The sequence below is a fragment of the Hypanus sabinus genome, chromosome 11, assembly GCF_030144855.1.
Source record: "Hypanus sabinus isolate sHypSab1 chromosome 11, sHypSab1.hap1, whole genome shotgun sequence".
In the NCBI taxonomy this organism is placed as follows: domain Eukaryota; kingdom Metazoa; phylum Chordata; class Chondrichthyes; order Myliobatiformes; family Dasyatidae; genus Hypanus; species Hypanus sabinus.
Window position 1 is genome coordinate 112,202,421 of NC_082716.1, and position 12,806 is coordinate 112,215,226.

At 46.0% G+C, this 12,806-nt stretch overlaps 1 protein-coding gene across 8 annotated transcripts in view; it reads right to left on the minus strand.

Moving 5' to 3' along the window:
* Window positions 1-8,642: 8,642 nt before the first annotated feature.
* The window catches only part of LOC132402295 (inositol-tetrakisphosphate 1-kinase-like), a 90,452-nt gene continuing 86,288 nt past the window's right edge, over window positions 8,643-12,806 (minus strand). For all 8 annotated transcript variants that reach the window (XM_059985157.1, XM_059985154.1, XM_059985156.1 and 5 more), the window contains one exon: window positions 8,643-9,083. In XM_059985157.1, the coding sequence (XP_059841140.1) occupies window positions 8,848-9,083 (236 nt within the window). In that variant the 3' untranslated portion in view covers window positions 8,643-8,847. The remainder of the gene's footprint in view (window positions 9,084-12,806) is intronic.

Sequence of the window (12,806 nt, forward strand, 5' to 3'; positions counted from 1 at the left end):
TCCCTCCCCCTCCCATCCCCACCGCCTCATGTGGCATCCCATCTTCATTGTGCGAGTGACATTGCTATTCTTGGACTGTTATATTAAGATGCTCTGGAAATTACACCTGTCTAGTAATTATTAACGGTCTTTTTTGAACATTTTGCATTGATTGCCATAGTAACTGAGGTATTCCCAAAGGTGCCTGAGGCAAGTATTTGCAGTCATTGGTACAGTTTGGTCCACCACCCATCTGTGTTTACCAATACCTGTGAGAAAATAAATCTTGTTTTAGAACCACTACCCATGTCTCCAAGTAATTTTTTCAAGCCTCGCCTCTAAATTTCAGTCAAGGTTGACCTTGCAACACAAAAGGAGGCTGCATGGTCCGTCATGATTCCAGGATTGAACATCCTGTCATATGAGCAGCGTGTGATGGGCCTGGGCCTGGAATTCAGATCTCACTGAAACCTTGAGTATTGAAAGGCCTCAATAGAGTGGATGTGGAGAGGACGTTTCCTACGATGGAGGAGTCTAAAACCAGAGGACGCAGCCTCAGAGTAGAGGGACAACCATTTAAAACAGAGATGAGGAGTGTGGTGGATCTGTGGAGTTCTTTGTCACAGATGGTGTGGAGGCCAAGTCATTGGGTATTTTCAAGGCAGAGGTTGACAGTTCCTTGCTTAGTCAGGCATGAAGGGATACGGGGAGAAGGCAGGAGATTGGGGCTAAGGGGGAAAATGGATCAGCCATGATGAAATGGCAGAGCAGACCAGATGGGTCTAATTCTGCTCCTATACTGGCCCTCAAAGGAACGATCTTATCAGTTCTTACTCATCCCCTTTAGCTCCCCTCCCCCATCACACTTTCCATCACATACATTAACGGGTATAACTCCCACAGATGCAGAGTGGACATGCAAACTCCACACAGACAGCACGAGATATCAGAATTGAACCTGGAGTTCTGAAGCAGCAGCACTTCCTGCTGCTTACTACTTAGAATCAGAATCAGGCTTATTATAAATACAAAGGACGCTGCAGATGCTTGAAATCTTGAGGGAAACTGATACGAAATGCTGAAGGAACTCAACAGGTCAGGCCGCATCTAGGGGAATGAATAAACAGTCGGTTTTGGGCCGAGACCCTTCGTCAGGACTGGAAAGGATGGGGAATAGAAGGTGGGGGGGGGGGTGGGAAGGGACGGAGGATAGCTGGAAGGTGATGGGTGAAACCAGGTGGGTGGGAAAGGTCAAGGGCTGGAGAGGAAGGAATTTGATGGAGAGGAGAGTGGACCAGAGGAGAAAGGGAAGGATGAGGGAGCCCATAGGGAGGTGATAGGCAGGTGAGAAGGGGCAATAGGCCAGAGTGGGGAACAGAAGAAGAGGAGAGGGGGAGGGAAATATTTTTACCAGAAGGAGAAATCGATGTTCATGCTATCAGGTTGGAAGCTACCTGGACGGAATGAGAGGTGTTGCTCCTCCACCCCGAGGGCGGCTTCACCTTGGCACAAGACTGAGATGTCGGAATGGGAAAGGGAATCAGAACTAAAATGTCTGGTTACCAGGAAGCTCTGCTTTTGGCAGATAGAGTGGAGATGCTCAACAAAGCACCTCCCCCCCCAGTTTCTGACAGGTCTCACCAGTGCAGGAGAGGCTGCATCGGGAGCACCGGACACCAGCAGATTCGCAGGGAGCTGCCTCACCTGGAAGGACAGTTTGGGGCCCTGAACAGAGAGGTGGGCAGGTGTAGCACTTCGGCCACTTGTGGAGAGAAGCGCCAGGAGGGAGACTGGTGGGGAGCAATCCCTGTGGAAGGAGGTGAAGAGGTAGGATAATTCTGGTGATGGCAGAAGCCTCGGAGGATGAGCTGTTGGACGCAGAGGCTCATGGGGAGGGGGTGAGGACAAGAGAAACTATCACTGTTAAGCTGGAGGGAAGATGGGGTCAGAGCGGATGTTTGGGAGATGGAGATGTGGGTAAGAGAAGCATCAATACCAGCTGTTTACTCCTCAGAATCAGGTCTATTATCAACACAAGATATTCTGCATATGCTTGAACTCTGGAGGAAAACACACCCAAAATGCTGGAAAAACTCAGCAGGTCAGGCAGCATCTACGGAAATGGATAAAGTTAATGTTTTGGGCTGGGAAGGGGGAGAAATCAGAATAAGGACGTGGGGGGTTGACGAGTAAGAATGACGTGTAGGAATATGGGTGGAAGGAGGAAGCGGATGAAGTAAGAAGCTGGGACTGGGAGGGTTCAATGGAAAAGGTAAAGGGCTGAAATAGAAGCAATTTGATGGAAGAGGAGAGCGGGAGCCAGAATAAGAAATGGAAATAGAGACGGTGTGGGGGGGCGGGGGGAGGATAAATGACTGGAAGTTAGAGAAATTGATGTTCTATTTCAGGTTGATTATTACTGACGCCGCTAAATTTGTTGTTTGTGACAACAATACTGTGCAAGACATAACTATTACTATAATTTATAACAAGAAATATTTTAAAATAAATAAAACAGCAAAAAGAACGTAAGATAGTGAAGTAGTATTTAGAAATCGGATGGCAGAGGGGAAGAAACTGTTCCTGAATTGCTGAGTGTGAGTCTTCGGGCTTCTGGGCTTCTTTCCTTATGGTAGCAATGAGAAGAGGACATATCCTGGGTGATCATCATGATCATCATTCAGCGCCGTGTCATATGACATCATCATTATGTGCCATGTTCTATGATATGGGCAATCACGATCTATTTGACCACAATTGTTCTGGGCAAATTTTTCAACAGAAGAGGTTTGCCATTGCTTTCTTGTGACAGTGTATCTCTAAGACGGGTGACCTCATACCATTATCAATACTCTTCAGAGACTGTCTGCCTGGCGTCAGTAGTCACATAACCAGGACCTGTGATATGCACTGGCTGCTCATTCGACCATCCACCACCTGCTCCCCTGGCTTCACGTGACCCTGATTGGGGGCTAAACAGGTGGTACTCCTTGCCCAAGGGTGACCTGAGGGCTAGTGGAGGGAAAGAGCTCCTTACACCTCCTTTTGTAGAAACGTTTCTCCACCCTGCCTTCTGGATGGCGAGGCTCCTTAATGATGGGCGTTGCCTTCTTGAGGTATCACCAGCCCTCTCTCTCTTCCATGATCACATTAGATTCATGTAACATATATGTAGCAAAACATTCAATTTCCCTTTCACAGACTATATTCAGATAAGCATGCTTTCACAATAACAGCTCCTAACTAGCTTCACTATACTGCAGATCCAGTCTTTTGCATGGTGCTTTGTTTCTTTCAGGATAGTGCCTTTGGACTTGTGGAGTGGCATCAGGTTTGGCAGGTGTCTTGTCAAAGACAACTTTCTCTTTTGCAGGTGTCACGTTGTTGTTACTGGTGTGTTCTTTGGCTGAGTATCCAGTGTCTGATCCACGTGATGTCTCCGTGTTTGATCTCCAACATTCCCTGTGTACATCAGTGGTGCAGGTTTTGTAGCAATCCTACCGGGTGACCACTTATCTTCTTAGTAATCACTTGTTAGGACTTCTGGTCCAACCTCGATTTACTTGATAACTAAATAAACTCTTTATTCTACACTTCCCTCCATTGATCTGGTTTCAGGAGGTCTGTGCAAGATCTCAGATTCCAGTTCATGTGCAGCTTTGAAGCTGTTTTGTCATCATATGAACAGAGTTCCAATGCGCATAAAGGAAGGTGTCGACCTTGAGCTGCAGAGAAACGTCCTCCTTGTCCGTCGCTTTAATAGACTTCTTGAAGGTTTGGATAAACCTTTCAGCTAACCCATTGGTTGCTGGGTGGTGAGGAGCTGACTTGAAATGTCTGATACGATTTTTCCTCGTGAACTGATGGAATTCTTCTGGGTCTGTTGTCACTCACAATTGCCTCAGTTAAGTCGTTTCTGGTGAAGATAGTCCTCAGAGTGGAAACAGGCTTCTCTGAGGTGGTTCTCTTCATTGGTACAACTTCAAATGAGCATCCACAGCGATCAGAAACAAGGAGTGAAGTCAATATGTATTCTTGTCATGGGGAAGATGGTCACTCCCACGGCTGTGCCAGTGGGGGTGCAGTTTGAATTTTTTGGCATCCCAAACAGCTTTTAGCCAAGTCTTCAATCTGTTCATCTATTCCTGGCCACCACACATGGCTCCAGGCAAGACTCTTCATCTTGACTGTTCTCTAACACTCTGGTGCACAGTTTAGAGGGAACCACAACATGAGCTCCACACACCAGGGTTCTTTGACAGCTGGTCTTGTCTCACAGAGAACTCAGGAAACACAGGATTACCCTGAACTAGCCATCCTTGCCTGGTGATGTCATAGACTTTTGCCAATGACAGTTCATTCCTTGTTCCTTTTTTTGTTTCAGAATTTGTTCCTGGTAGCAGGTCTGCCAGCATTGTGTGGAACACCTCTGCTGGGTCACAGTATGAAGAGTTTTCCTCTTTAGTTGTCAACAGGGGAAGACTTGAGAAGCCATCAGCATTGCTGTGGCGTTTGGTACTCTTGAACTCTACGTCATAAGAGTGGGCTCCTAGGAAAAGAGCCCAACATTGCAAACTGTCATTACTGGGATTCCCTTCCTGGGACTGAAAATGGACAGAAAGGGCCAGTGATCTGTCAGTAGAAGAAGTGGTGGGACTTCTTTATCTCCCAGACTAGACTCAGGGCCTCATGGTCGATCTGTGCATAGTTGCCCTCTGTGCTCGTCAGTAACCTTGAAGTAAATTGTTACTAATGTAACACTGAGCTCTGAGGGGCCGAAGGGTGCGGGGTAGCCCCCTCCTTTGTGAGAATCGCAAGATCTCTATTAAGTCAGTTCAGGAGACCCAGGAAATGAGAGAAAGACATGCAGAATCCACAAAGAGTTTGGAATGTGTCCTGGCCTCCGAAAAGGCGGAACCATTGATATTGTCTATTGTCTCTTGGAGATGGGATTGTGTATTGAATCCTGCACGATGGATCGAAGCCCCCAGGCAATGAACCGAGGGGGAGGCTGGTGGAGGGATTTCATCATCCCGACCTGATTGACATCTGAGACCCTGAGAGTCAGGATAAAAAGAGGGTCTGTGGGAACAGCCCCTCAGACGCACCAGAAGAAACGCTAGTGATCCTGTAATAGCGGAAGCCGGTGGGAAGGCCACGTGCGTCCATTTCCATTTGCCCCGGAATCGGTGGGCCTTTACCACGGAAGAACGGTTTTTAGCTAACAACGGGGAAATCAACTCCCAACGACTCTCGAAGGATTGACATCATAAAAGGAATGGGCAAGTTTTAACCCGCCTTTCTCTCAAACCAGAAAGCTGCGGCTTCAATGAACTTGAGTGACTTTTATATTTCCATCGGACAATACATTATCCCCTAGACAACGATAGAGCTATTCCTTATTGATTATTATTATACCCGCACTTTTAGATTTAGTATTGATGATGTATATTATCTGTATGTTTGCATTGATATTATTTTTGTGTATTTTTATCAATAAATACTGTTAAAAATAGTACCATCAGACTTCAACGGACCTCTCTATCTTTGCTGGTAAGTGACCCAGTTACGGGGTACATAACAAAATGTAACTCAGATCCATCTTTCATAGAGTGTCACAAAGTAGCTCTAATGCCAAAAGGGGACATATTGCATTCCAGTTTGATGGGCAAAGACGGGTCAATGGGTGAGCAGTTCATCTGATGTTATTAGTCTGTTTCCTTGAATGCTCTTTCACATCTTTCTGACTATTCCCACTGTGCTCCTGTCTGTAACAGTGCAGCCCTGTAGTAATGTTTGGCAAAAAAACCGGTGGTACTAGTTTACAAGGCCCAAATATGCCCTGAGTTGTGACATATTTTTCAGTTTGGCTGCCTGTAGCATTACTTCAATCTTCTCTTGTAGTTTATGTAAGCCATTTTTCTCAATGACATGTCCACAATATTAGATTTCATTCTTGAAAAACTCACATTTCTCTCTCTTTACACGCAGACCACATTCACTCAGCCTGGTGAGCACTTCACCGAGGTTCTGGAGGTGCTCATCATCATTTTTGCCAGTCACGATGATATCTTCATAGTAACATTGTGCTCCTGGGATATCTTGTAGCACTTGGTCCATCGTTCTTTGCCAAATTTCTGGAGCTGATGTGATGCCAAAGACAGGATAATTATACTGGAATAGTCCCCTGTGTGTGTTGATTGTGAAGAGCTTCCTGCTTGACTCCTCAGTCTCCATTTGTGACAAGTCAGTCTTTGAAAACCCCTCCCCGTCTGCCAAAGTTACAGAAGTGTTTTCCAATCACAGCGGGAAACACTGCACAGGGTTGACTTTGAAGTCCCTGCACATGCAAATGTCTCGGGCCTTCCCTTTTCTGTTGACTGGGATAATGGGCGTGGCCCAATTGCTCCATTCAACCTTGGAGAGAATGCCAGACACCTCCTAGTTGTGAAGTTCAGCAACCACTTTAGGATGTTGGGTGCTTTATGGAAACTTGGCGTTGCTGCTTCATCCAGTTCAATTCTGGCCTTCGTGCCTTAGAGTTTACCAGTGCCCTTCTCATTAGCATTAAGCTGCGGTGCCAGTTTCTGGTCGGTGCTGCCATTTGAGCTGCAGTTGCCTGTTGATGCCACACTGAGAGCTTTGATCGTGTGCCAGTCTAGTTGGAATTTTCTCAACCATTTACATCCAAAAGTGCTGGCCCTCCACTTTTCAACACAAAGCTCTAACAGTTGTGTTTTGCCTCCATATGTCACATTCACTGTCAGTTTGCCTTTGGGAGACACTTTTTCCACCTGTGCATGTCTTTAGCATCACAGATCTTTTCTGATGCTGCCTTAGAAAACAGTCTGTTGTGCTCAGCCCCTGAAATCATAGACAAAGCTGACTCCGTATACAGCTCCATTTTTCGTTTTACACCAGACACATCCACTGTGATCCATATGATTCTGCAATCTACTTCAGTAATGCTATACAGTTCTAGGCATGACAGCTCACCTTTGCCAGACTCTGTGTTGTCTGATTCAGTTTCACATTCAGTCACTTTATGCATTTTTTTAGTTTTGTGTTTGAAACTTTTCACTCTGTGTGGTTTTTCTCTTTCATTGTGCTTTTTGTCTGACTTGCACACTCTCGATGTGACCTTGCCTGAGACACTTACCGCACACTTTTTTCTTTGAACCAACAGTCATTTGAATCATGGGAGGATATGCCATATTGATAACATTTTTGGCTTTTTACACCATTCAATGACAATTTGTGTGTTTAACATTCTAAGCTCTTTTTCTGTAGTTCTGTTGCATCCTTTGCTGTAGCCTCTATCGATATTGCAGTGGTCAATGCTGTTCTAAGGTTAGGTCTCTTTCTGACAGTAGCCTCTTTCAAGTGCTTTGACTGTGGATGCCACAGACAAGCCAGTCCCTTGACGCATCAGAAAGTCCATCTCTAAAGTCACAGTACTGGGAAAGTTTGCGCAGTTCTGCGGTGTATTCAGAAATGCTTTCATCCTTTGACTGGTTCCTTTTGTCAAATCTAAATCTCTCAGCTATTACAAGCTGTTTTGGGCTCAGGTGATTTTTGCAAAATTGCAACAATTTCATTGAATGTCTTGCTTGCTGGCTTTTCAGGAGATAATGAGTTAAGAGACTGTGCTTTCCAGCACCCATTAAGGTAAGAAGTGTGGAGACTTTCTTTACCTCATCCGCACTGTTAGCATTACAATACAGTTCAACCCTCTGAATATACGATTCCCATTCTCAATAACATTATCAAATTATCTTTCCTGACTGAGGCCATCATGATGTTATTTTCACTTTAGCTTTGCTCTCACTGTGTATTGATGCTGTTACTCACATGGCCTTTAGTGTCCGTGACCACCTTGTCCATATCGGTCCAGTTCACACTGTCCTCTCGCTGTCTCTCTTCCTTTCTCTGAAGTCTGTCATCTTGTAACTGTTGGTTCGCTGACATTTAGGTTCATACTCATTGCCAATTTGTTCTGTCTCTACAACTACATACAGTATCTATACATTACATAACCCTCACATATCAACTCCTGTTCCATGACCCCTCTGCAATACAGAGGCTCATGTAAAACCATTGGAACAGTGGAGCCGTAGACATTCAAACTATTGTTACAAACCAATATCAATATTAGTAAGTCTGCTTAGTCCGAGATGCACTGTAGAACGCCATTAAAGTTAGTGCAATAATCATTACTCATTTCCAAATCAAAACAAATTTGCTTATTTGATTGTACTTCTGGAAATAACAAGATGAGGGTAGAGGAGAAATATTTTCCACCTCAGAGGGTTGGAAAGGGTCTGGAAGAACTCAGCAGGTCGAGCAGCATCTGCAGGAGGAGAGGGATTGTCAACCTCTTGGGATTCAATTTAATATGTTGTTTGACAGCTCTGGCTCTGTGCTGGAGTTTAGACGAATTTTATTAAAACACCATGTCGCAGTTTATAGTCTCTGTGAACAGTTTTTGCTCTCAGATTATGCTCGTATTGCACTACTTTTTATATTTTATTGTAACTCACGGCATTTTTAATGAGATGCAATATACTGCTGCCCCAAAACAAATTTCATAACATGTCCGTGATAATAAAGGTGATTCTGAACAAACAGAATCCATTCTATGTTTATTATCACAACTCAAGAGATATCTGAAATATATTTTATTAAAAAATTAATCTACAATAATATCTTGAACATACAAAGCAATTAAACTCTCCATAACATTAATCTCTCAAGCCAAATATAATAAAACTTCTAATAATATCTCAAGTTCTCAATCAGTTCCTCTTTGGGAGGGTTGGACTATTCACAGCTGGACTGGCAATGGATGGGTGACTGAGCGACCAATCCCTAGAAACAGGGAGAGTCCACGGGCCATTTCCCCACAACAGCCTCCTCTGCTGTCCACGGCTCTTTCCTGAGGTTGCTGGGGGCCGAGTCTTTCTGCTGGGGGCTTTGCAACCAGTTGGGAAGGACGGGTTGACTGATGTCGGCGATGGCTCCATCGAGATTCCTTTCCTGCTCACGTAGCAGCATCTCAACATGGTCCAGCAGGGCGTTGAAGAATTCAGGAACACCTTCGTACCCTGTGGGGAGAGGTGGAATGAGGTATTGTTAGCACATTTGAAAATAGTTGGTCAGGTAAAAATAACAGCAGGTGAATGGTTAGTCCTAGGGTCACGTGCCACTACAGTACAGATGCAGAGCCTTCAGCCCATCTAACCATTATTTAGCCCCGACCCACACCTGAACCTTAACCCTCCATACCCCTCCTATCCAAACTTCTTCCTAGTCACATCGACCCACAACAGGACTATAGCCATCCTATCTATGTACCTATCCAAATTTCTCTTAAGGGTTGAAATTGAACCTACGTCCATCACTTGCACTGGTAGTGTGTCCCACACTCTAACCACCCTCTGAGTGAAGAAACTCCCCTTACATTTTTTCACCTTTCACCCTTAACCTATGACCTCTGGTTGCAGTCTCACCCAACCACAGTGGAAAAAGCCAGCTTGCATTTACTCTATTTATACCCCTCATAATTTTGCATACCTCTAGCAAATTTCTTTCACCTATGGTCCAGGGAATAAAGTCCCAACCTATTCTACCTTTTCCTGTAACTCAGGTCTCAGCAACATCCTTGTAAATTTAAAATGGGAAAAATCATTATCCTTATTCCAATCCAATACTGCTTAGCCAAGCTGCTGAGAAAATGTATGACCGTAAGATTAAGGAGCAGAAATAGGCCATTCAGCCCATCAATCCTACTCCACCTGTCAATCACGGCTTATTTTTCCCTATTCTGTTCTCCTTATAACCAGTCATGAACCCATCAACTTCTCCCTTATAATGCACCCAATGACTTTACCTCCACGGTCACTTGTGGCAACTTGGTTTCACAGATTCACCAGAAAGAAATGACTCCTCATCTCCATTCTAAAAGAACACCCCTCATTTCTGAGGTTGTGCCCTCTGGTCTTAGAAAAAATCCTCCTCACATCCCCTCCGTCCAGGCATTTCAACTTTCAACAGGTTTCAATGATCCCCCCCCCTCCCCCCCATTCTTCTAAGTTCCAGTGAGCAAAGGCCCAGAGCCATCAAACACTCCTCATACGACAAGCCTTTCAAATCCCGGAATCATTTTTGTGAACCTCCATCGAACCCTCTCCAATGTCGGCATATGCTTTCTTAAGCAAGGGCTCAGAAGTGTCAACAACACTCCAGGTGAGGCCTCACCAATATATGTGATAATCTTGGGACTGTTCTTGGCCAATTCCCCAGTTCTAAAGGGACACCCCTTTATTCTGAGTCTGTGCCCTCAGGTCCTAGGCTGTGTGGTTAAGAAGGCATATGGTGTATTGGCCTTCATCAATCGTGGAATTGAATTAAGCTGAGAGGTAATGTTGCAGCTATATAGGACCCTGGTCAGACCCCACTTGGAGTACTGTGCTCAGTTCTGGTTGCCTCACTACAGGAATGATGTGGAAGCCATAGAAAGGGTGCAGATGAGATTTACAAGGATGTTGCCTTATGAGAATAGGTTGAGTGAACTCAGCCTTTTCTCCTTGGAGTGACAGAGGATGAGATGCGACATGATAGAGGTGTACAAGATGATGAGAGACATTGATCGTGTGGATAGTCAGAGGCTTTTTCCCAGGGCTGAAATGGCTGCCACAAGAGGACACAGGTTTAAGGTGCTGGGGAGTAGGTACAGAGCAGATGTCAGGAGTAAGTTTTTTTACTCAGAGTGGTGAGTGCGTGGAATGGGCTGCCGGCAACAGTGGAGGAGGCGGATACAATAGGGTCTTTTAAGAGGCTTTTAGATAGGTACACGGAGTTTAGTAAAATAGAGGGCTATGGGTGAGCCTAGTAATTTCTGAGGTAGGGACGTGTTCGGCACAACTTTGTGGGCCGACGGGCCTGTAATGTGCTGCAGATTTTCTACGTTTCTATGATCTGCTAGGGGAGTGGTATGGACCAAAGGACCTGCGCTGTGCTGTACAGGGGCCAGAATTGGGAGGCCACGTAGCTCTTCAAGCCTGCTTCACCGAAGAGTCTTCACGCAGACAGCCTCGCCCGGAAGGGCCCTCCCTGTATGAGGGAGGTGGTGTAGGGGCAGGTGTGGCACTTGCAAAAATAAGTACCAGGAGGGAGATTAGCAAGGAGGGGTATGAGCAGACAAGGTGTCATGTAGGGAGCGATCCCTGTGGAAAGCAGGAAGTGGGGTGGGTGGGGAGGGGAGGATGTGCTTGGTGCTGGGATCCCATTGGAGATGCAGGAAATGCACAGAATTATGTGCTGGACATGTAGCCTAGTGAGTTGGTAGCTGAGGACAAGGAAACGTATCCCCAGGGGGGCAGCAGGAAGATGGAGGGAGGATAGACCTGTGCAAAATGGAAAAGATGTGGGTGAGGGCAGCATTGATGGTGGAGGAAGGGAAGACCCTTTCTTTAAAGGAGGAGGACATCTCCTTCAGTCTAGAATGAAAAGCCTCATCCTGAGAGCAGATGCGGCAGAGGCAGAGAAACTGAGAAAAGGGGGTGGCATTTTTACAAGTGACATGGTAGGAAGAGGTAAAGTGGAGGTAGCTGTGAGATCAGTGGGTCTATAAAAGATAGACTGTCTCCAGAGATGGGGAGAGAGGCCTCCACTTCCCATTCTGACGTGTCAGTCCATGGCCTCCTCTCCCATTCCGATGAGGCTGCCCTCTGTTTGAGGGAGCAACACTTTATATTCCATCTGGGTAGCCTCCAACCTGATGGCATGACCATCAATTTCTCAAACTTACGGTAATTGCCCCCCTCCCTCTCCTTCACCATTTCTGTTTCCCTCTTCCACCTCATCTCCTTACCTACCCATCATCTCCCTCTGGTGCTCCTCTCCCTTCCCTTTCTCCCATGGTCTTCTGTCTTCACCTGTCAGGTTCCCCTGTCTCCAGCCCTTTAACTCTTTCACCAGTCGACTTCCCAGCTCTTTGCTTCATCCCTCACACTCATCTGGTTTCACCCGTCACCTTGTACTTCTTCCTCCCTCCCCCACCCTCTTACTCTGACCTCCCCTTCCTTTCCAGTCCTGAAGGAGGGTCTTGGCCCAAAAGTCGACCGTTCACTCTTTTCCTCAGATGCTGCCGACCAGCTGAGCTCCTCCAGTGTTTGTGTGTGTTGCTCTGGAATTCCAGCATCTGCAGGATTTCCTCGCGTTTCAGAAGAACAAAAAAATGGCTTCTGAAGAAATTAGGTGTGGAAAGAGGAAGTCTGTTGGTCCATGGCTTTCTCTTGTATGAAAGGGTGGAGGAGCAACAACTTATATTCCATCTGGGTAGCCCCCAACCTGATGGCATGAATATCAATTTCTCCTTCCAGTAAAATCCCCTCTTCTCCCTCACCTCTTCTGGCCTCACCTGTCTATCACCTCCCCCTTCCCTTTCTCCTACGGTCCAATCTCCTCTCCCATCAAATTCCTTCCTCTCCAGCCCTTTACCTTTCCCACCCACCTGGCTTCACCTATCACCTTCTAGCTAGCCTCCTTCCCCTTTTCCCATCCTTTTTATTCTGGCACCTACCCCATTCCTTTCCAGTCCTGACGAAGGGTCTCAGTCCGAAACATCGACTGTTTACTCATTTCCATGGACATTGCCTGACCTGCGGAGTTCCTCCAGCATTTTGTGTGTGAGGGCCTGTGTTCATATACTACTCTCTCCAGGGGAGGTGGAGCTAGCAGAGGTCATCACTGAGGAAACAAGCCACACAGATCAATGTGGCAAACCCAGTGAAGCCTCGGGCCAAAAGCCAGCATCACTCAAGGAA